Here is a 22,768-nt window from a genome sequence, read left to right as displayed (position 1 = left end):
TCCTGAGAAAGGGTGTTCACTTTTTTTCTAAAAAGAAAAAAAAAAAAAGGGAAAAAACTGGAATAAGAAACTATTTTAGAAACACTTGTATAAGGCACAGAATTTATCCTGTGAGGGTTCTGTAAATAAGAAAATTCAGCCAGGCATGGTGGTGGGCACCCTCAGCTCAGCTTGGGAGGCACAGTCAGGGGTAACCTGTGAATTCAAAGCTAGCCTGCTCCTCACAGAAAGTTCCAGAACACCAGGGATACTGGGGGACCCCTGGAGGTGAAGTTACAGGACAAGCAGTTGTGAGTTCCTGATGAGGTGCTGGGAACTCAGGCCAAGTGCTGACTCACCCAGCACCTCCGTCTGCATTTGAGCAAGCCCCCAGGTGAGCCCTGCACATGGAACTGAGAAGAGGGACCTTAAACTCACTGCTCATTTAGGCTTTTCCGGCACATACAAGAACATCTAAGTCCTCACAGAAACAAATGCAGCACGTATCTCCTCTGCAAAGTGCCTGTTGTGCAAAATAATAGCAAAGTGAAAAACTGATTACAAGCAAAAAAAAAAAAAAATCACGATAACCTAGTATCCAATCTCCAGGGATTCCTTCTTCTCATGAGAAAATGTACAATATTTTATCCAAGAAAATAAGTTGTATATATATATATATAAAAGTCTCATACCTAAACATACTTATTACCTAAAAATAATAATTTCAGCATCTCAGTGATTTATCTTTAGGTTCCTACTAAAAAAGGTTTCTGATTTCCATTCAAACCAGCAAAATAAACGTGATGTTGGTGCCCTTCCTGTCACAGACAATGACTGACCTGGTGTTCTTTAAAAGGCGCCAGTGAACGGCCTACGGGATAGCCGCTGCCTCTGCCTTTTATTTTCTGGGTGATTTTCTAATTTCAGGCCACTGTCCCTTCGCACTCGGGACTGGAACCTAGTAACTGAAGAAGTTCGTTTTGGTTCTTGTCATCATTTGCCGTGAGGAGCCTGGGGGGGAGGATGCTGGCACTGATAGGCACGGTGGAATCCGAAGTCTTCGGCAGTGATTCAGTAGTTCATACACCTCTTATTCACCCTCAGTTCTACATCCCGCCCCCTCTCCAAAGACTCACACTTGAATGCGTGTCCCCCATCCCGTGGCGCTATTACAGGCCGTGAAGCCTTTTGAAGGTGGCAGAAATACGTCACTGGGGTGAGTCTCTGAAGGTTAAACCAGCCTCACCCTTGCTTCCCATAACCAGCTCCTGCCACATGCCCGTTGTCATGGGTTGAAACCACTGAAACCATTTCCCCAAATGAATATTTCTTTCTACGAGCTGTTTGTCAGGTGTTGTGGTTACAACAGTACAAAAGATGTGACACTAACCATGCTGATGCCATTCAAGTTAATTCCTCCCTCCCTCCCTCCCTCCCTCCCTCCCTCCCTCCCTCCCTCCCTCCCTCTCTCTCTCTCTCTCTCTCTCTCTCTCTCTCTCTCCCCTTCCCCCTCCCTTTCTTTCTTGTGAATTAAAAAATGAAACAGGGGTTCTTAGGAGAATGGCTGCTGGTTAGGAGGAACAGTAAACCTGAATTTTAAAAAAAAAATCATTTTCTACACACAAGGGTTTTGTCTACAGGCATGTACGCACAACCCATTCAGGCACTGCAGCAGAAGAGGCTGTCAGACCCCCTGGAACCGTCTGGTGGGATGGCGGTAAGCCACCATGCGGGGGCTGGGAACTGCAGCCAGGTCCCCGACAAGAGCAGCAGGTGTTCCTAAAGCCCGAACACCTCTCCAGCTCCCAGGTTTTTGTTTTTTAATTAATTTTATTCATGTGTATTGGTGTTTTGCCGTCTGGATGTCTGCCTGGGTGCATCACAGAAAAGGGTGATGACTCCCAGGGGACGGAGTTACAGACATTTGTAAGTAACCACGCTGGGTCCTGTGGAAGAGCAGCCAGTGCTCTTAACTGCTGAGCCATGTCTAGCCCCTCAGGTTGGGTTTTAAATGGGGCAATTATTTGATGAGCCCCAGTTTTAAGATATTACTATCTTTGGACCACATCCAAAAAGAAGTAATGATGGATGATAATTTCAAATGAGATTTAGCAGTTATTACAATATTTTTAATTTAAAAATTTTGCCAAATTATATCTAGTTAATTTACTTATTGTATGCATACTTCGGTGAGTCACATGTAGAGGTCAGAGGACAACTTGAGAGAGTTGGTTTGTTCTCTCCTTCCACCATGTGGGTCCCAGGGACCTAACTCCAGGTGTCACCTCTGGCGCCTCTACCTATCAGACCACCTTTCTGACATGATAATTACCGTGAAATCTTTCTCTGTCTTAGGTCTTCCTATTGGTGTGATAGGGCACTGACCAAGGGAACTTGGGGAAGGAAGGTTATTTCGGCTTACAGCTTGTAGTCCATCATCCAAGGAAGTCAGGGCAGGAACCTGGAGGTCATGTGCTGCCTACTGGCTTGATCCTTACGGCTCACTCTGACTGCTTCCTCATGGCATGCTGGACCACCAGCCAGTCTAGAGGTGGCACTACCCACAGTGATCTGAGTCTTCCCACGTCAATCAGTGATACCGAGAAAATGCCCCAGATGTCTGTCCACAGGCCACGCCAGTGGGGTTATTATCTCAACTGAGGTTCCCTTTTCCAAGTGACTCTGACTGGTGTCAAGCTGACATAAAACTAACCAACTCACTTGTTCTGCAAATGTAAAATAGCATCGCTTCCCAAACACTGTAAGACGCATTTGTTTTAGGAATCTGGATTAAAATTAAAACCCACAGTGAAATACCATTAAGCATTTAAAAAATACCTATTAATCAGCCATGTAAAAAATTGATAGCACAAAGTCTAAAGTTATTATTCTAAGCAGACAACTTTGGAGGGCAGGGGTGAGAGAGGCACCTTTCCGCTGACTAAACTCACTTGGTTAACAAGGAAAAAGGCATGAAAGTTAAGGGGGGGGGCTGGTTGGGATCCGAGGTCAGCAGGAGCCAGGGCGTGGGGGACACGGCGGGGGCATGTATGAAGACGACCAAAAGACATCGCACGTTCAATTGATACATGCTAGCAAAAGCAGCGGGCAATTTTAAGAATACAAAGGGAAAATAAACACTTAGCTTACATTACTCCATATTCATGATAGTGTGCTACTTATGTATGTCATAACCTCCAAGGAGCCTTTTGTAACGTTCAAAACGGAGCTCCCAATTGCGCCTCCCCCCTCATTAAAACCACATCATCTAGCCCTAAAGCACCCCAGGATCACCTTTGTATGTTGTAGGTATGGAGACTGAGATCAGTTAGAGCATTTAACATTCATTTTTAGTGCCAGTTGTCATGGCAACCTAAACCTTATAAATACAATGAAAAGACAGTAAATGTGAATACTTAAGAATAGCCTTGCCTTGGAGAGACAGGAGAACGGCTGGGCCAAATAACTAAAATGTCAAGGGAAAGGCTAATTATTCCAGTAATCTTCAAGTCAGCCTTATGGCACCGGAATGGGCCTGAACACAGTATATACAGCATTTTGATAATCGCTGTTATTAGAGCTAATTGTTGCAATTCAGAAGCAGACTCAATTATCTTATATAATTACATTGGTTCACTATAGCCAAGAAACAACCAGCTCATGCCCAGTCTTGTGGCAGCTTTGACCAGTAACAAGGGTTCAGGTGCCCAACTAGCAAGGGTCCCGATGCAGAGCATGCTGAGGACACCCATGCCCTCTCTCTTTCTGTGATGCGGCCCACCCCCAAACGCTCGGCGGTTAGCATCTGAGGACAGGCCCGTGGTCTCTGCCCTACCCGGCCCCGCTCTCAGGGCTCACGCAAAGCACAGCCATGAGACGCGACAGTACCTTTATAGAAGAGAACCACGATCTTCTGGAAGGCCTTCATGAAGTGGATGTTGTCGTAGCAGTACTCCTGAACCTTCTGCAGGAGAACAAGCTCTGACTGGCCTTGGGAACTGAACACGGCCAGCAGGGGAGCGTATTGCTGGAACAGAGCAGAGGGAAAAGGTGTGACCCGGGAGCCAACACTGCGGGAGTCCCAAGGGCGCCACGGAGGTTCACGTCGGGGCTGTGGTGCTACGCCCAGTCCAAGTGAACCGTATGCCAGTGACATCACTAGATCATCTCCACTGTGCCCATGAAAAGAGACCAAATAAGACGACCTATAGTACAGAGAACTGCGAACCCACGCTGGGCGCTTCGGCAAAGGGGTACGGTGCAGCCACCTCTGCGGTTGAGATACGGCATTCCTTCCTGAAGTCCCAGGCACCGCAAGCCACCGAAAGGGTCACTTTCCGCTGTTCCCACACTCCCAATGTCTGTTATTTTGTTAGTGATGGACGGCATTGCTTTCTCTAAGACCCGCTCATTTCCTCTCCTGGAGACTTTCCCCACTGTTGCTGGGACAGGTGGTTCACCCCTCTCATCTCACAAACACTGTACGCCATCATCTTCGGCCACCTAGTTCACATGCTGACCTTGACCTCCTAACTGAACTCCACACGCAAGATCTACGGTTCCCACTAGCCTCAACGCAAAGGCGTGGTGACCCACACCTGAAAATACAGCACTGACGTAGCCAGCCTACTTCTCGAACTCTAACGTCCACTCATCGTTTCCTTAATATAGAAGACTTGGGTATTCTTTTTCCCATGAAACCCAGTCAACAATTAGCTCATATCTCTTTTTAGTGTTTGACCCTAACGGTGAGTCTGGATACTCCTGATGTTTTCAGTGAGAGCCCACTTTGGGATGTTTCATGGTCTCTTATTTGACACGCTCTAGGCAGTGGCAGATTGGAAGGGAGAAATGTGGATGGGGTGTGTTTACTTTGGTGGGGGGGGGGAAGAATGCAGTTGGCATTCACTTGTTCTTTTGTTTCTCACGGTTTGTGACAGGCTCTGTTGTAGCTCAGACTGGATGGATCTTCCCGCCTCCACCTTTGAGTGCCAGGGTTTTAGGACGGTGTCACCCTAGCCAGCTCTCCCTCTGGCACCCTCAGGAGAGGCAGTGGACCCACCAGAACTGGTTCCGAGTAAAACCCAACCATTACCTTTAGGTGCTTGAGAGCCTGCTCTGCAACGAGTTCCTCCTTCTTGTTCCACTCAACAGCATTCATGACACAGGTCCAGAGAAGCCCGATCACGGCTGTTTCCGGGAGGTCGTTCCTTTTCATTTCCTCTTTGACGTAAAGCACCACCTGCATTCATGGGGACAGAGTCAGCGAGCAACAGCAGACCAAACGTGACGCTCAGAACTAGGGTTCTTTCTCTCGCTGGCCTGATCATTAACAGGTTTGGGGCAGGGTGGGGACCGCTGCCCTCAACTTCTCCATTCCTGACACACACCCTCAGACGACGAAATGAAAGAAAGCTGTGAGATCCATTTTTACCCCATAAACTCATTCTTCTAAACAAAAGCTGCTGGATGGCATGGACTAAGAGAACGGCTTTGTAGCCTCTAGGTCCAGGGACGGACCCTGGGGCTTCAATGAAGTAGGGCACATGAGTCTTCCTGACTCTTTTCGTTTGAAGAAAGCAACGGGTCTGTGAGTTTTTATCTCTAGTCCTCAAGGTGAAACTTGACAGACTTGCCCTAGGCTTTCACAAATCCTTTCCCCACAAGGTTTTCTCTAACTCCTTCTTTTGAGATGATTTCCATGCCCCATCTCAGGGAAAAGTCAATTGGTAAAGAAACTGTGAGGTACAAGTGCACCCCCCCCCCAGGGAAACTTGCTTTACAGCTGAGGGTGACCTTGAACTTCTGTTCCTTCACCTCCCAAGTCCGGAGACAGGCTATCACACCTGGGTTATGAGGTGCTGACCCCAAGTCTCATGCAAACATTCACCAAGCAGACCATACCCCAAATTCTGTCACTCTCTTTCTTTGATTCATGTTAATCCAGCAATACTCAGCAGGTTATCTCCCCTTTCAACTTATGCATAAATATGAAAACTTGTCCTCAGTTCTGAGATCTGGAATGCAGGTTCACCTAAACAATGTGTTTCATTCATATTCAAATGCTATGCCTTTTTCTTACTGAGATACAATTACAGGTTAGGTCTTGGCAACCATTAAAAGCCACACAGTATCTTAGGGATGCTGCTCTGTAAGTAGGAAGAAACCCACTTTCCCTTCCTTTTAGTGTGAGAAGACACCGAGACAGGGCTGAGTAGCTCTTAAGAGGTGGCTGGACCATCCCCGGCTCGGAGCTGCCTGCAGTTCTCAGTATGAGTAAGAGCAGGGGCAGACCTGCATCTAAAATCAGCACTGCAGGCCCCCGCCGCATGGAAAATCACACCGGACTCTAAGCATGGCTGGATACAACTGCTGACTGCAAGGCCAGGGACGCACAAGTACATGTTCTCACACCTCCACCTGGTGGGCAGTTACCAATGTGAGCTTCTCCAGTCCGCAAATGATTAAGAAGCCGGTGAGGCTTACAGCAGAGCAGCTGGAGAACAGGGATTTGGGAGTAAGGAGGGGAGAACTCCCCAGCTTAAGTCTGAGTTTATCATATCAGACAAAACGGGCGTTTCTCAGCCTGAAGAACCTGTTTCCAGATGCATAAACAGTTACCACTATCTAACACACTGACACGTGGTCCCCAAACCTACACTTTTACACATCGCTTTCGTAAGCAAGATGCTGGCCCAAATGATTATTTCCCCTGCGGATTTGGGTTTTCTCTTCCAAAGGTGACAGAATACAAATCAGTGCGGAGCTCTTGCTGTACATGTGCACCGGGTTTGACCCCAATCACCATGAAAATAGAAACAAGCCCACGCATTCACACCCAGTCCGGACACAAAACACTAGCTAATGCCTAACACCAGGGAACGCACAAGAGAACAGAAATGCCACTCTATGGAATATTCTAACAGCAGACAGCCTGGTGAAATAGGCCATTTGCACCAAAATAACATTAATTTCTAGATTACCCCAAAATGTAATTAAAAAAAGGATCTTGAATGAGTACTTTGAGCCAAAGGGGATAGTGTATTTATATCAACACGAGGAAGGGTTAAAGCTGTGCTATATATGACCTTGTAATCTTTCCCATTGGTATCTGAATGTGTGTGTGTGTGCCCAGCTTTTGGAGTGCTGGGGATGAAAAGCACCCTACCAGTGAGCACACCTGTACCTGTCCACCGTGTATGCTGCGCTGGAGTTCACCAGTCTCACCTCCCTGGGGGGGCCCTGCCCCGACCCTTCCCCGCACGGTTGTACAGGGGTTCACCGCGGCCTCCTACCTCCTTGATAGGACACTCCTGAGACAGTCGCTCTTGAAGCTCCTTCTGCAGCTCCTTCCTGGTGCCCAGTGACTGCTGGACCCGGAGAAAGTCGGACAGCTCCTTCAGCCCCGCGTCGGTGAAGTACTTAGCAAAGTGGTCCACACTCTGTCTGTTCACTGGGAAGAGTTCCTGAAGGAGAGAGGGAGCTGTGTAAACTCATGGAATTTCCTATGACCTCTCGTGCAGATGACAACAGAGAACTGTTCCTAGTGCAGTCACTGGGGTGAGCACCGTTTAAAAATAAGACATTCTATAAAGAGGATGGATTGTGCAACACAGACACACTGGCTTTGCCCCCTGGAACCACCAAGCCCCCTTTCTTCACTAACAGCACACGACTAAATATGCTTTACCAAATGAAGGATAAAAACTCTCACTGGGCAGTGGCGGCATGCACCTTTGATCCCAGCACTCGGGAGGCAGGTGGATCTCTGTGAGTCTGAGGCCAGCCTGGTCTACAGGGAGAGTTCAGGACAGTCAGGGCTAACACAGAGAAACCCTGCCTTGAAAAACAAAACAAAGCAAAAAACAACCTACCCCAAACCCAAACCCAAAGGGACAGAATAGTACTTGAGTTGTTTTTAAATCGAGAAGAAAAAACTGAAATCTTTAGCCACTCACACTGCTTCCTTAACTGAGATAGTTTCTTTCTGTAAAGCTGAAATGGTGGGGATCACCAGGGAACCCTCTTCCCCTGAAATGACAGGGAACACCAGGGGCTCCCCCTCCCTACAAGGAGGTCCGTTCTCATCCTGAGCCAACACCACCACTCACTGTTTAGAAACAGAAAAGGCGCAGGGGATTCTCATTCTCCTCTATGATGGTGGCTCTCAACTAAGTTCTCACTGGGACTCAAGCTAAAGTCGCCAGTCACCTCATCAACTGCTTGGTTTCTTTCTTCCTGTGTGTGTGTGTGTGTGTGTGTGTGTGTGTGTGTGTGTGTGTGTGTGTGTGTGTGTGTTGAGACAAGGTTTCTCTGTGTAACAGTCCTGGCTGCGCTGGAACTCACTCTGTAGACCAGGCTGGCCTTGAAATCACAGAGCTGAGTTATTATCCTGGGGATTGCAACCAGGAAGACTTATCACCACAGCCCTCAAGAGAAAAGTTGTACTATTGACAAAATGTTAATACCATGTCAACTAACTTCCAATTATGAGGGCTTGCATCTCTTATAATTTTTTTGTAGACAGACATGACCATGCATAGAAAAGCAACCTAAGAGAAGGGGTTAACTTGGCTCACGGTTGGGGGTAGCATGCTGTAGGAGTGGTTTGCTCACAGCACCAACCAGGGAGCAGAGAGAACACTCTCTAACACTCAGCTCACTCGCTCTTTCCCCTCTTATTCAGTGCAGCACACTGCTCTATAGATGGCTTTCCAGTGTACAGAAGTCCCTGTTCCAATTAACCCTCTCTAGGAATGCCCTCACAAATTCCCAAAGGCCCCTCATGATTGGCCCAGGGGTACTTTATCCATTTTATTGCAAATATGCTAGTCTGTGTGTAAGATTAAAATGGAATTGCTTTCTCTGTGTTGAGAAATGAAAGGAACACCGTCCAGGTCAGCACAGCTTGGCATGTCACTGACATGATAACATGCCCGCAGCCATCACCAACATACAACCTTTGATGTGCGGATACTCACAAGCAGCCGCTTGTCCAAGTTGGCTTTTCGCAAGGAAGAGGTAACGGAGTTGGCATCCTTCTCTGCCATCCAGGCTTTGAAAAGCTTGACAGCAAACGAGGCTGCAATGCCTGTCAGAAGAAAGTGAGATGTCATTCTTGGGTACCGGAGACCACTTGTGAGGGTGTCCTTCCGATCAGGGCTCCTGAAATGGGTACCAGTTAGTTTGGGAGAGAAGAAAGACAGACAGACCTGCAAGCACAGCTCTCCTGTTCCACGACAAAGAGAGCATCTTTATGAGAAAGAACCTGGGCCTGGTGGCTCAGGCCTGCAATGCCAGCAACGGGAAGCGGAGACGGGAGCACCGCGGTAAGGGAAGCGGAGACAGGAGCACCGCGGTAAGAGCCACAGTGAGTTCGAGGACAGGCAGAGCAGCATGGCGATATCCCACTTAGAAGAACAAAGAAGGACAACAACAGTGACAAAAAAATCAACAAGGAAAACAAATCAAAATTGTTTTCAGCTGGTGGTGGCTGCAAACACCTTTAGTCCCAGCATGCCAGAGGCAGAGACAGTTTGAGGCCAGCCTGTTCAACAGAGTGAGTCCTAGGACAGCCAGGGCTACCCAGAGATACCCTGCCTTGGAAAACAAAAGACAAAGTTTCCAGTGTAGGACTCCTGATTTTAATCTGGTATAACTGAACTACTCATGTGTTTACTTATTAATTCCTTTATTCATATTTACGTAGTATGCATGTGTACCAAAAATTCATCTGATGGCCTCTAGAGTCCCAGGTTTGTAGACCTTGGTGACACTCAAAGGGGCAAAGCTATATTCACAAATTCTAGCTAGCTATTGGAAATGTTTGGGGGTAAAAGCTGCCTGACTTACTTTCATGGAATAACTATATCAAGACAAAAGGTATTCTATGGTAAAAAAAAAAAAAACAAAAAAACCGGCAGATAATGATTGGAGCTCAGGGTGAGGCTGAGACCACTGCTGGCTATTTATGCCACCCGTCCTGTGTTGGTTTTTACTAGAAAATGCAACAGTCAGACCCAGGGAACCTCCGACGCTCTGGACCAACAAGCCCACTGCGCTTGGATGAAGACTGGAAAGTATGACAGAGACACAAGCAAAAAATATGAAAGAAGTGGTCAATAAATTCACCCTAAAACGCCGGGGGAGAGAGAGAGAGAGAGAGAGAGAGAGAGAGAGAGAGAGAGAGAGAGAGAGAGAGAGAGAGAGAGAGAGAGAGAGAGAGAGAGAGAGAGAGAGAGAGAGAGAGAGAGAGAGAAGGCTTCCCATTCTATTTGTTCCTTTCACGGTGTTTTCATTGTACAAGTAAAAAGGCCAAGGGAGCTTAAGTTTGATGCGGGAGAGCCCAGAGAGGGGCACAGCAAAGGGCGTGGCTCTGGGATGGCCACTGAAATTGAGCTGGAACAAGCTAACGGACAGAATAAGAATCTACTTAAGATCCAGACTCACAACTTTTATTGTATTTCGGTTTTGTTGTGTTGAGTTAGGGTTTTTGCTACGTAGCTTAGGCTGGCTAGGGACACGCAATTCTCCTGTCTCAGCTTTCCAAGCAACTGACATGGCGTGACAGAGGTGTGGTTCTGGTGACAGCGGACTTGTCGAGTGACGTCAGTAAGGACCAACAGTGACTGAAGTGAACTCTTGGTGTGGACAATCGCCATCCTTCCAGTTTATACAACAGCAAGGCTGCTCAGAATCAAACGCTTCTGGAGTTTTAAAAGCGTCTTAGACAGATGTGCAGATGTTAATCAGGGAACCACTCAACTCCTTATCCAAGTCCGGATCATGATTGCTTCCAAAAACAAGCTGGCTGCCAGACAGCTTCTCTGTAACACTTCCAACTTCTAAATATAAGCTTGCATTGCATCTGACAAAGACTTACGGTGTAGCTGAAATATTTAACTGATTGTCCTAAGTTGGATGTCTGCCTAGTATTGGTGTCCTAAGCAGTTGCCAATATCTCCTTTATTCCTTTCTACAAGAGTCCTGTTTTGGTCAGGTCAGGTTCACTTCTGGAGCCTCTCCGACCCAGCACCTCCTCCTGTCGTCGCTTCAGTGACCTCAGCAATCTACGTCATCCTCCTGGCAAGGTGCCTGGACCTATAAGCTAAGAGGTGCCTCACAGCTGATCACAAGGGAGGCGTGTGCAGTTGACCGATGGCACGTGACAGTGGCCCGAAAGCCGCGCTGGGGATGCAGTCCATGCTATGAGTGACATTCCTATTCACTGACATTTACCCTAACTTTACAGTTGTCATTTCATTTAAAAAGCATGGGTCAGCAAAATGGCTCAGCAGTTAAAGGTGCTTATGCAAGCCTGATGACCCGAGTTCAATCCCTGGAATCTACATAAAGGTGAAGAGAGCCAACACGATGAAGCTGTCCAGAGGTTGACACGCGCATGCTGTGGCAACAAAACGCACGCACGCACGCACACACGCACGCACCCCTAAGGAAATAGGCTTATGTGTTATACACCCAAGAATCTTTTTTTGAGGGGGGTGTTTGAGACAGGGTTTCTCTGTGGCTTTGGAGGCTGTCCTGGAACTAGCTCTTGTAGACCAGACCAGCCTCAAACTCACAGAGATCCGCCTGCCTCTGCCGCCCGAGTGCTGGGACTAAAGGCGTGCGCCACCACCGCCGGCATACACCCAAGAATCTTATGCTGACTACTTTTCGAGATGATTTTTCTTTGTGTGCTGTTGGAGGTGAATCCTGGGCCTGCAAACACACTAGGCAGCTGCTGAATCATTGAGCTATGTAACACAAACTCTGAATGTTATTAGTAGTTCATGAATCAATGTAATACAGTTAGGTAATGAAGTAAAAATAAGACTATTCTGTAACCTGTCTTGTAAGAAAGAAAACAAAGCATGGTTAAAATTTACAGCTTAAAGAAAAAACGTGTGTATTTAACCCGATCACTTTGTACTACAGGGGACATCTTATGGGAACCCTGGGAGGTTTTCGTGGTTACTCTTTCAGTGAGTGGAATGGTCCTATATTCTTGGATGGTTACTAGATAGGAGTCGAGAAAAGATATAACTTCTTAATACTTTCCTAATTAGGAATTAAAAACCATGGTGCAAACACAAGATCCCTCCATGGCAAAGGCACTTTCCTCCCCATTTACTATAACCAATTTCAAACACAGAAAAGGTGAATAATTAAGTCATACAACGACCACCTAAAGTCTGTAATGGTTGTTGTTAAGGACTTATTATCTTATGTATGTATGTGTATACCTTAGTATTATATACACACCTCATACATGCGTGTGCCCATGAAGAGGGCATTGGGTTCCCTGAAATAATGGAGTTATAGGTGGCTATAAACCGTCTGATGGTGCTGGGAACTTAGTCCTCATCTTCGCCAAGAGTATAAAGTGCTATTGACTATTGATCTCCCCCCCCCCCACATTAGCCAGTAAGGTGACTATTTTCTTTTGTGATGGCTAGGATAATTCAGCATTATCAATGTATAAAGTATCAATTGTATCTTCTTTTTTTTTTTTCTATGCGTAAAAGGCTAGCACACAAGATACATGAAGTGTCCTGAATTCTTTTCAGGGAAATGCTTTCAAATATCCCAGTATTAACAACGACTAGTGATTCTAGAGCCCTAACCCAAAGGCTGTAGAGAGCCGCCATAATGCCCCTCGTCTCTTGACTTGCTTTTCCCCTAGCTACAAGAGTACTATAGCCCTCTCACTGTGGGCATGATGGAGCTGGGCTGTCCTCCACGCGGGAGGAAATCTCCGAAGAAACAGATGTTCTCACAAAAGCCTCTTTAATTTATTCTTAAGGAAAATAACTGTTTTATGTTCGATTATAATTTGCATACCATTATCCTCCTACAAGAAAACAGCCCGCCCACTCTTGCAATCTTGACTTTGAAATTATTCAGTCTTGAACAATGAATGCCTTTAAAAAAGACATTTTAATTTACATGTGTGCTTATGTATGAGCAGTGCGTGTGTGCATGTCCAAGGTCAGCAGAGCGCAGGCTCCCCTGGAGCTGTGGTTACAGGCAGTTACGAGCTGATGGGAGCACCCTCTGGCCTTCTTCAAGAACAGCAAGGGCTCTCGACCAGTAAGTCATCTCACCCTCATTGGCTTAAAAATGAGGCTGAAACCAACATCCAAGAACCCTGTGGGGCCTTTGTGTTTGTCTTCCTTTCATTTAGGCAGGGAAACTGCTATGTAGTTCAGGCCGGCCTGTAGCTCACTCTGTAGCCCAAGCTGTCCTTGAACCTGCGATGACCCTTAGGCTTCAGCCTCCGGACAGGGTCCACAGACCTGAAGCGGAAACTGTTTAGAAGAGGTTTTCTGTTTGAGAGGGGTCTTTTGAAAATGACGGAAAGTTTCTGGTTTCCACATGAAAATTGGAACTACTGGCTGGTGTTTTATCTCCAAGGGCAAAAGGGTCCTACAAAGCACAAACATTCCCAGACAAAGAAGCGTTACTCAGAGAAAGCAGTCCAGGAGCATCTGAGTTGGAAGAAATGGTTTGGAGCTAATCAATTTCAAGGTATGCACAATCTGCCTAAGGTTTTAGTTTGTGAGCGGAATTCAAATGCCAATACATAGCTGTGCACATTTTTCTAATTCTTTACGATAAAGGTGGACTTTCTTATTTGGAGGCGCGCACACACACACACACACAGGGCAGGCAGTTTTCTATCTGTCTAGTGTCCCCTTCCTCTCCCCCTCACATGGGACAAGACCCCAGGCACAATTACCTTCTTTGACTAAGCTGTCGGTGAAGAGGCTGGTGAGGATGGTTGCCGGGAGGGTTCCGTTGCCCAGCAGGATCCCCGACAGCATTGCCAACTTTGTCTGCTCTGCTTCCGAAAATGCTTTCAGGAAGAGGAGAAGCTGTGGGTCAAACAAAAGAAAGCATGTCTGTATGTCCAGACGCCAGGGTTGGAAGATAACAATACAATGAGATCCATCCATGTCCAGGTGGGGAAACAGGTCACCGGACAGCACAGCTGTCATACACTGGACATACATGTGCAATGACAAGTGGACACTGTGGAAAGTAAGGCTGTCTGACACAGCACTTTCCTCTAGGTTCATGAGCATGTAGCTACGAACGGTCACAGTTTGGGAACCATGTGGATGCGTGATGTACATTCGGCTATGTACATGGAAAAGGGGAAGCATGCAGTGAACATGTTTTCTGTAATATTTTGACTTTCGCCCCTACTCCCATGTTGGGTAACTACTCCCTCACCATGGCATATGCGAAAACGTTATTTTGTAAATAAAACTTTATTTTTATTGATTTACATGTGTGTGTCTTTCTGTGTATACACCATGTATATGTAGGTGCCTGGAACTGGAATTACAGGTTGTTAGAGGTGGGAATTGAACTCAGGCCCTGGGCAAGTGTTAACAAGCACTTTTATCTGCTGAGTCACCTCTCCTCTCCAGCCCTAAGAATGTAACTTTTTGCAAACAAAACACACAGGAAAGAGTCCGTGTGAAGCAAGACCTTTGAGGGCGAGAAGGGTTCTAAGGTTTAAAAACATTCAGAATCAAACACATCTTCCTTGGTAGGGAGACAATGGAAGATATGAGATAAATGCATTTCTAAACAGGATTTGAAGAGACTCTCTGACTCTGGGAGGGGTAGAATTGGCCACACAATGGGTCAAACCTTGCGATGTCAGAGAGTGAGAGAGGGCGACTTGGAAAGCTTGACAGAAAGCAAGGGGGGTTTTACCTCCCTCTTCACAATGAGTTTTAAGTCCTCTGAGCTGGGGGACCTGACCCTCCTTTCCCTCTCCTTTGCTTTACGATGGTCCTACATTTTCTCAGTCTCATCATCTCTTAGGTATGTCGCTGAGACTCCTCAGGGACCTGTGATGGGAGATGTCATTCTGAAATCTGTCTCTTATTGGTTGTTGAATAAAGCACTGTTGGCCAATAGGGAAGCAAGATAGGTGGGACTAGGAGTTGAGGAGGACTCTGGGAAGGAGAAACACAGGGAGCCATGCTGTAGCCCCAATAGGGGTAAGAAGTCCGGACCCTTTCTCCAGTAAGAGAAATACTTAGATTAACCATTATGGGTTAAATACTTAAGTCAGAGCTAGCCAGTAAGAAGCCAAGCAAACGGACTACAGCTCCATAATTAATACAGCCTCCTGTGTGTTCATTTGGGACTGATGTGGCTCTGGAACCAGGCTGGTGGGAAGGCTTCTCTCTACATCAGCAAAAAGTTCCCAACGTTAACATAGGTTTATATTTACATGCGGATGATGTGATCCTCTCTCTTACTAGGCTCTGTAATGTGTGTGGGACACACGAATGCACCATCCTTAGCATCCGAAAGACTTCATTTCAGACAGATAATGTCACTGACACTTATGCCAAGCAAGTGGAAGAACCAGACAAAGCATTTGTCTTCTACGTCTAGTAAGCTGTCAACAAACCAAGGTATCACCGCATGCCGGGAGTGACAGTGCTGAGGCTAAAAACTCGTGTGTGTGTGTGTGTGTGTGTGTGTGTGTGTGTGTGTGTGTGTGTGTGTGTATAGAAGATATAGCCCAGGCTGGCCCCAAGTTCAGGATCCTTCTGCCTTAGATATTTGAATTTACCTTTTTCATTTCATCTTCAAATGCCTTTTCCAAATATTTGTATCTCCTGATGAGTTTATTGAAGACCTAAACATAAAACAGAATCATTGGATTATGCAAGCAATTTTAAAAGCCACAGAAAGAAGGGTGGACATTTATCTGCTGTCATGGGTCTGCAATGATAAGAAGGTGAATGTTCTCATAGGAATACGTGGGACCTATAAGCATTTCAAAGGAGGTGCCATGACTCCAGGAAAACATGGGACCAAACACACACAGAGGATAACACAAGTTCGAGAAGGGAAGGAAACCGGGGTTGGAGAGGTGGCTCCCTTGTTAAGAGTGCTTGCTCCCTTCCAGAGGACTGAGTTCAGTTCCCTGCATCCTCGTCGGGAGGCTCCTGTAACTCCAGCTCTAGGAGAACAGGATGCTTCTGGCGATCCCGGACACTTGCGCTTATACATGAATCTCATAGAAGAAGCACAGGAAAACAAAAACACACTCAAACAAAAATACCATCCAACACAAAAAAATAAAGGAAAAAGAGAATAGAAACAGGCGGAGCTACAATAAATAAACAAAATAGGAGTTTTAATCTTCCAGATGCAGACGATGAAGATGGCTGAAACAAACGGTCCCGGGTGTAACCTCAGGTTATCATAAAGTCAGAGGCCAGGGGTCAGGGCACATTCCTTTCCAGGCGGATCACTATGTGTGTTTGGTAGATTAGCAAAAAGCATAACCACTTTGCTGTAAAGAGTTACTGGTCCCACCATCTCTACAGACCCCTAAAGCAGGGTTTGCCTCTGCCCAGATCTAGGCCATTCTGTGTGAATGGTGTCTTTACTGGATCAGGGATCTTGTAAATACTAATTGCCTTTAGCAACCATGGAAACGTCTCTAATGTCCACATAACATGCTTTCACAGTTCTGGTGTTTCCTCATATAACTAAGAGGACCAAGAAGTACCTAAAATCTCCACAGCTCTCAACCAACACACTATGAAAGTATGCTCCATGAGCTGACAAAATTTACATAAAATGAATCTCCAACTCAAAAACTCTTTTTACTTAATGTTTCCCTGAGTCTGAGCATCTCAGTGGCCAGGTTTTTCAGTCAGTCTGTAAAGCAGCAATGGGTTAAAGGCTCAAACACAGACCAGAAGCTCTCTGTTTCTGTAAGGAGTTACCCATCCATCCATCCATGCATCCTTCTTTCTGTAAGGCTGCACAGGTACCTCAGCACTGAGGCACGCCTTTGGGAATCAGTTCTTTCCTTCTGCCTGGTGTTGGGGATGCCCACTGAGTCATCTAAGGGGCCTGAAAGATCTTCCTTCACATACTCCATGTGCAACATAAACATGGAATCAATCGCTAAGACATCACCCTATTAAGATTTGATGAAAAACAAACTGTACTATCTCTTCACATTTATAGAAAGCTATCCTTTACCTACTTCCTGTAAAAAAAAATCTACCTTTTCATTGGAATTCAAATAATGTTTTGCAGTAATTTGATACTGAAAATGTTGTGAGGAAAGGACCCATTATTATTATGACATGATAGACTATAACTGTAGTTAGGTATTAAAGAAATCAGAGTTAGAAAATGTGATCCTTCCAACTGTGGTCCAAGAGGCAGGAACATCGGGAGTTTGATGAGACCCAGCTCCCAAACCCCTAAAAGATGAGATGTGGAATTGAGTATTACTATTTAAGCCTATGCCTTCTCAGAGTGTTTACATCCCTTATACACACAGGCGGCATACAGACATCTAGAGGACAGACCAGCATCTGAGCAATTTGATCCTGTCTGTTGTTCACATGAAAACATTTCTTGCCTCCCTATTTTGGTAGTGAGGCTGGTTCATAATGGGCAAATGCACGCTCCCTACTGAGCCACACTGCCAGCCCACGGTCAACTTTTCAAGAGTCCATGGAGAATCAGAATGGGAAAACCAGGCCTGGGTGGCTGCATGTGCAGCTGTTCACTTCCAGACCTTTCCCTTTCCTTACTGCTTAGGCAAACTGACACTCCGTAATTTCACTTAGGACTCCCCTAAGAACAAGTGAGTTTGAACACAATTGCAACCATTAAACAGAGATTTGTGTCTTCTCCCTTGAAATGTGCATATCCCATTTTATTGTTGACTTCTGAATGTCTTATGTGTTTTACGTTGTACAAGTATCTTTTTGCCTCTCATTGATTTGTGAGACTGGGTTTACTGAAGCCCATGGTGGTCTCTAGCTCCCCATGTAGCTGACGATGACTGTGAGCTTGGCATCACAGGCATGTATCGTCTCGCCCAGGTCAGGCAGGACTGGGGGGATCCAACCTGGGCTTTGTGCATGCTGGGCAAGTGCTCTATAGCTGAATTACAGTCCTAGCCTGTTCTTACTCTATGGCTTTTTTAAAAGTTGATTTGTCGTATTTTTGCGTATTGGTGCTTTGCCCGTATATGTGCACCATGTGCATGCCTGGTGCCCTCAGAGGCCGGGGAGGTCGTGTAATCCCCTGGGACCGGGGATCCCCAGTAAGCTGTCACATGGGTGCTGAGAATTAACCCAGGTCTTGTAAACGAGTAGCCTGTGGTCTTGACCACTCTTTCTCTCCAGGAATCTTCACACTCTTCAATAGCTCTATGGTACGCAGCCACACTACTATACGTCACAACATCTTCATTGTGTTTTACATTAATTTCCCCCTTGGCATCATTATAAGAAACACCATGATGACAATCACTGCAGTTGCCATTTCATAAGTGCTCACACATGGCTGCAAGATGTCTTAAGACCAAGAAGTAAAACCAATGGGTCAAAAGGAACATGCAGCTTTAGAATGACAAGAAAGGGCAAAACTGTTTTCTCCAAACAACAGGATGAATTTACACTGTCAGCAACTGTTGCCATGGACACCTAAGGTACTGTAGGTGAGGGGCAAAGGATGGTATCTTCTAAATAGTCCGTGCTTTCTAGGAATGCAACTGTGTATTTTCTCACACATTTTAAGAGTTTATCTAGCACTGCTACTTGGAGATTCTTTCCCCTTCATGTTTGTTCAAGTGTTTCTGTCCCAACACATTGGCCTGCTCCCAGTGGCCGACTCTACCTGAGCATAGTTTCGGATGGTTTCATGATCTTCATTTGCTGAAAACACACAGTGGTTGGTCATCTTGGTCTTGTCACCATCATCTATGCGTGTTCCTCCAGGGGCTGAAAGACAGGTTATTACAGTTAGGATAGGGCTGAAGGACAGTGCCAAAACAGGAAGAGACCATCAAGAGACACAGAGGGGATACAAAAACGAGTCATAGTAAACTTTACAGGATGCACATGAGTAAATGAAGACAGGTTGCAACGCATTTGTTCACAATCCAATCCAAATAAGCTGTTCCAGGTCATACATTCACCGCACCTGTCCCTGCCTTCACTAAGTGCAGGGCACCAAACCGGGGTCCGCTGCAACAGCGGCATACGCTCTTACTCCCCAGCCACCCCTCATCAAAGCGTCCAACTCTTATGGATGGAGGGCCGGGTGGTAGTGGCCTATCAGGACTAACTGTGGCCTCAGCCATTACCAACCAACTCTTATGAACCGTTTTGGCTTTTACCGGGGTACAGGAATGTTTCTAAAACCATTTCTTCTTTCAGCAACACCATTTCCCACATGTGGCTAACAGTCTGTACTGACTCCTTGAACTTGTACTTAGTCACTTAGCAGCTGCGCTGGCTGGAACAAGAGTGCCTTTTCATCAGGGTTCAGTTTTCCATGTTCCCGTAAGTTCCAACAATGGCTACTGTAAGCGCTGACTGATTACAGGGATGGATCAGAGCACTACGCATTTCTGCTCTTCAGCTCTACTTCATTTTAGTGAGGGTGGGCTTAGGCGGCCCTGCTAGAGAGATCTCTCCTACACCTAACCAATATTCAGAGCATAGAGTTTTACACTAGCAATTATGCTGTACACCATGGACACAGCAATGAAGAGACTGATGTTGTTATCTGTGAATCAGATACTTTCTAAATTTATTTGTGTACTTCAGCTTTACGTTAATTTGTGATTTCAGACATTGGGTGAAAAAGGCCACACACTTCCACTTTTGTTACTGATGTAGTAAATGAGAATTTCTTAGCTCACAGACTCTTCCAGGGGGCTTTAGACTTCAGCATATAGTTTTGTAAGTAAATTAGTTTCCCAGGAGTCAGCTCCTGCAGGAATCTATTCCTTAAATCAACTTATGCAGCCAATTTAATTAGTCCCTTTTAATGAAGGCAATCACCTGAAACAAAATTATATTAGGATGATAACCATCTCCATCCTCTGGACTTTTACTCTCCTTCATGGTAAAAAGGACAGACTTGCAAAGGCTGACTTTGAAACTTCAGACTTTTCCCTGGTGAGGCAGAAGCTTTAGAAATGCATCTGTTCACACACAGACACACTTGTCCTACACAGATTGATACGCTGCATTTAAAATGGTTCCTCATCACATAAGGAGCAGGTGTTAATTGCCACTTCTAGGTTTGGGAATACTAAAGGAAGGGACTTGTCTTAGTTCATCTTAAATCTGGACTCAGAGGTTGTATGACATGGACTAAGCTGTGCCAAACACATGTAGCCTGTTGTATATACTCACACAGTGTGGAGGGTGAAGTCTGGGTTACAGAGCCAAACCAGCTACTGGCTGTAAACAAGGCCTCATGAGAATCAATGCGAAATGTGCAGATACTTCAACACGTTTATGGTGGGGGGGGGGGGACTGGAAGAGTGGCGGGAAGGGACTCTAGAAATTTCATAAGACAGGAAGGAAATCCAAACAGCTCAACACAGAAAAAGACAACACAGGATTAAGAGTTGCTGCTTGGAGGTTACTGGGACCCTAAAACACACCGCACAGCTGTGATGAGAACTTGAACTGTGTACAGGAATGAGATGCCTACAAGAGTAGTTACAATAACAAGGTCCACATACAGGCCCGACCAACGTGGCAACGTGTGACTAACTTGCCAGTGTCCTGATAAAATAGGGCCAGTGAATACTAAAAGTCGTGTTAGAAATGCTGTGTTTCATTACTAATTTAAGAATATCGATTGCTAATGTAATTGACAAAAATCTACAAAAGATAGATGTAGGGAGAGACTCATGATTTACAGCAAAACGTTAACAGAAACATTTCCTTCGGCTACTAGGATCCTCACCCAAGTGTTTCCATTCTTAAATCCCATGTTTGGTGCTTGCTAATTACACAGAGCAGGACACAAGGATGTGTTCACAAACACTGAACTTCAATATTCTTAACATCGCTGGGCTGTAGCTCTTGAAATCACCCCAAATGTAACACTCAGGGAGGCGAAAGGCAGAGCACACTGCTTAGCAAGCACACACTAACACGCATAGACCCAGATGCATATAATATTACTCCGTTTTCAAGACAAAACAAGAAAACCCCGTGTGAGGGCGAGATTTCTAGAAGGGAATTACCAAACTATCATCTACTCTATTCCTGGGTATTGGAGTTTCTTGGATTCTATAGTGGTGAGTGATCTGCATGAATGGTAACACAAAATTAAGTCAGTAGGCAGGAGAGTCAGCAGTGTGGAAAAAGGCCTGGTGTGTGGGGCCATGCCTCCATCAGAGCACGGAAGAGGGACTCGGGAGAAGCTCTACTTCAAGATGGAGGAGCGTATTCACCCTGTCTCAAGGCAGACTGGCTTGGCCAGTGTTTCCCAATTGAAAGACAGACGACACGGGGACAGCACTTTTCATTATGTGCATTTTGTCACACTCCCAAGTATGTGCAACAATCAAAACATTTCCATAGACTTCAAGTCACTTTCTGTTAAAAAAACAAAAAGCAAAAACAAGGCCAGCAGTGGTGGCTGGCGTACGCCTTGAATCCTAGTGCTTGGGAGGCAAAGGTGGCTGGATTCTCTGTGACTTTGAGGCCAGCCTGGTCTACAGAGGGAGGTCCAGGACAGGCTCCAAAGCTACAGAGAAACCCTGTTTCGAAAAGCCAAAAAACCAAACCAAACCAAACCAAACCAACCAAACGAACTCATTTTGTTTTATTTTATATGTACAGGTGTTTTGCCGGCATGGGTAGAAGTGAGCTACATGTGTGTGCAACACCTGTGAAGGCCGGAGAGGGCGTTGGACCCTTCGGAACTGGAGTCACAGATGGTTGTGAGCTACCTTGTGGGTGCTGGGAATCAAACCTGGATCCTTTAGAAGAGCAGCCAGCACTCTGTAACCGCTGAGTTGTTTCTAGCCCCCAAATATCTCCTAGGCAACTGAAAGTCAGGAAAAGAGCTTCCAATGACACATAGGATGCATGGGAATCAACCATCAGAACTAAGATAAAGGGGCTGAGGAGACAGCTCAGCTGTTAGAAGTTCCAGATTCCCAAAACCTATACAAAACGCTCAGTGGGTGAACAAGGGATTCCCTAGAGCAAGCTAGAGCAGCCACATTAGCAAGCTTGGGTTTGACTGAGACCCTGTCTCACTGAACAAGGCAGAGAGCTATAGAGGATGGGTCCTAACATCAACCTTAGCACATGGAGGACGAAAGAAAAATAGTCATTTGATATCTGGGTTCGCCGAGTGTTCGGAAGGATCTAGAAGACATATACACATTCACAAAGTCACAGCCTTCTACAGACACTTTGAAGCAACTGGCTGCAGTGGCTGTGTCCTATTGCCAATAGACACTCTTGGTTCTATGCTCTATGAACCTACATTATGACTACCTACATTAAAACCATTTGGAATTATAATCTAGGCAAAAATTATAGATTTTTTTAGCAAATGTAATTAATATGAGCTTCCAAGAATTCTATCCTAAAAGGAAATGCAATAACAGAACTGAAATACACACACGCCATAAGAAAATGCTAAGCCACAGGTCTTACCAAGCATGCTGCCAGCCACCAGGATATCAAAGAGTGTGTCTGCATAGCGACGGTAATCTAACCGTGAGCCAGTAGAATCCAAAAATTTGGCTATAGCTTCAAGGTCATCACCAGCTTCATTAAGCCCCTGGACGAGTGTATCCCTGAAGACTGTGGGTTCGAATTTCTCTTTTTCATCTGAAATTAAAAACAGGTGATTCTGTGTATGTCCCCATATAGCCCCGAAAGAAACTGGCCATATGGATTTCCATGCTCTAAAACCCCTTGTTTAAACATGTATTCGAACAAATTGATTA

The 22,768-nt window shown here is 45.7% G+C and overlaps 1 protein-coding gene across 1 annotated transcript in view; it reads right to left on the bottom strand.

Annotated features, from left to right (window-relative positions):
- Bzw2 (basic leucine zipper and W2 domains 2) overlaps positions 1–22,768 on the bottom strand; it is a 50,598-nt gene that overhangs the window by 3,426 nt on the left and 24,404 nt on the right. The window contains exons 3-10 of the mRNA XM_005076219.4: positions 22,473–22,649; positions 18,670–18,773; positions 15,584–15,649; positions 13,721–13,856; positions 8,961–9,070; positions 7,275–7,445; positions 5,075–5,221; positions 3,868–4,006 (exon numbers count right to left, since the gene is read on the bottom strand). Of these exons, the coding sequence (XP_005076276.1) occupies positions 3,868–4,006; positions 5,075–5,221; positions 7,275–7,445; positions 8,961–9,070; positions 13,721–13,856; positions 15,584–15,649; positions 18,670–18,773; positions 22,473–22,649 (1,050 nt within the window). The remainder of the gene's footprint in view (positions 1–3,867; positions 4,007–5,074; positions 5,222–7,274; positions 7,446–8,960; positions 9,071–13,720; positions 13,857–15,583; positions 15,650–18,669; positions 18,774–22,472; positions 22,650–22,768) is intronic.

This window comes from Mesocricetus auratus, unplaced genomic scaffold (assembly GCF_017639785.1).
Source record: "Mesocricetus auratus isolate SY011 unplaced genomic scaffold, BCM_Maur_2.0 Super-Scaffold_15014, whole genome shotgun sequence".
Classification (NCBI taxonomy): Eukaryota; Metazoa; Chordata; class Mammalia; order Rodentia; family Cricetidae; genus Mesocricetus; species Mesocricetus auratus.
This window is presented reverse-complemented; position numbering and strand designations above follow the sequence as displayed.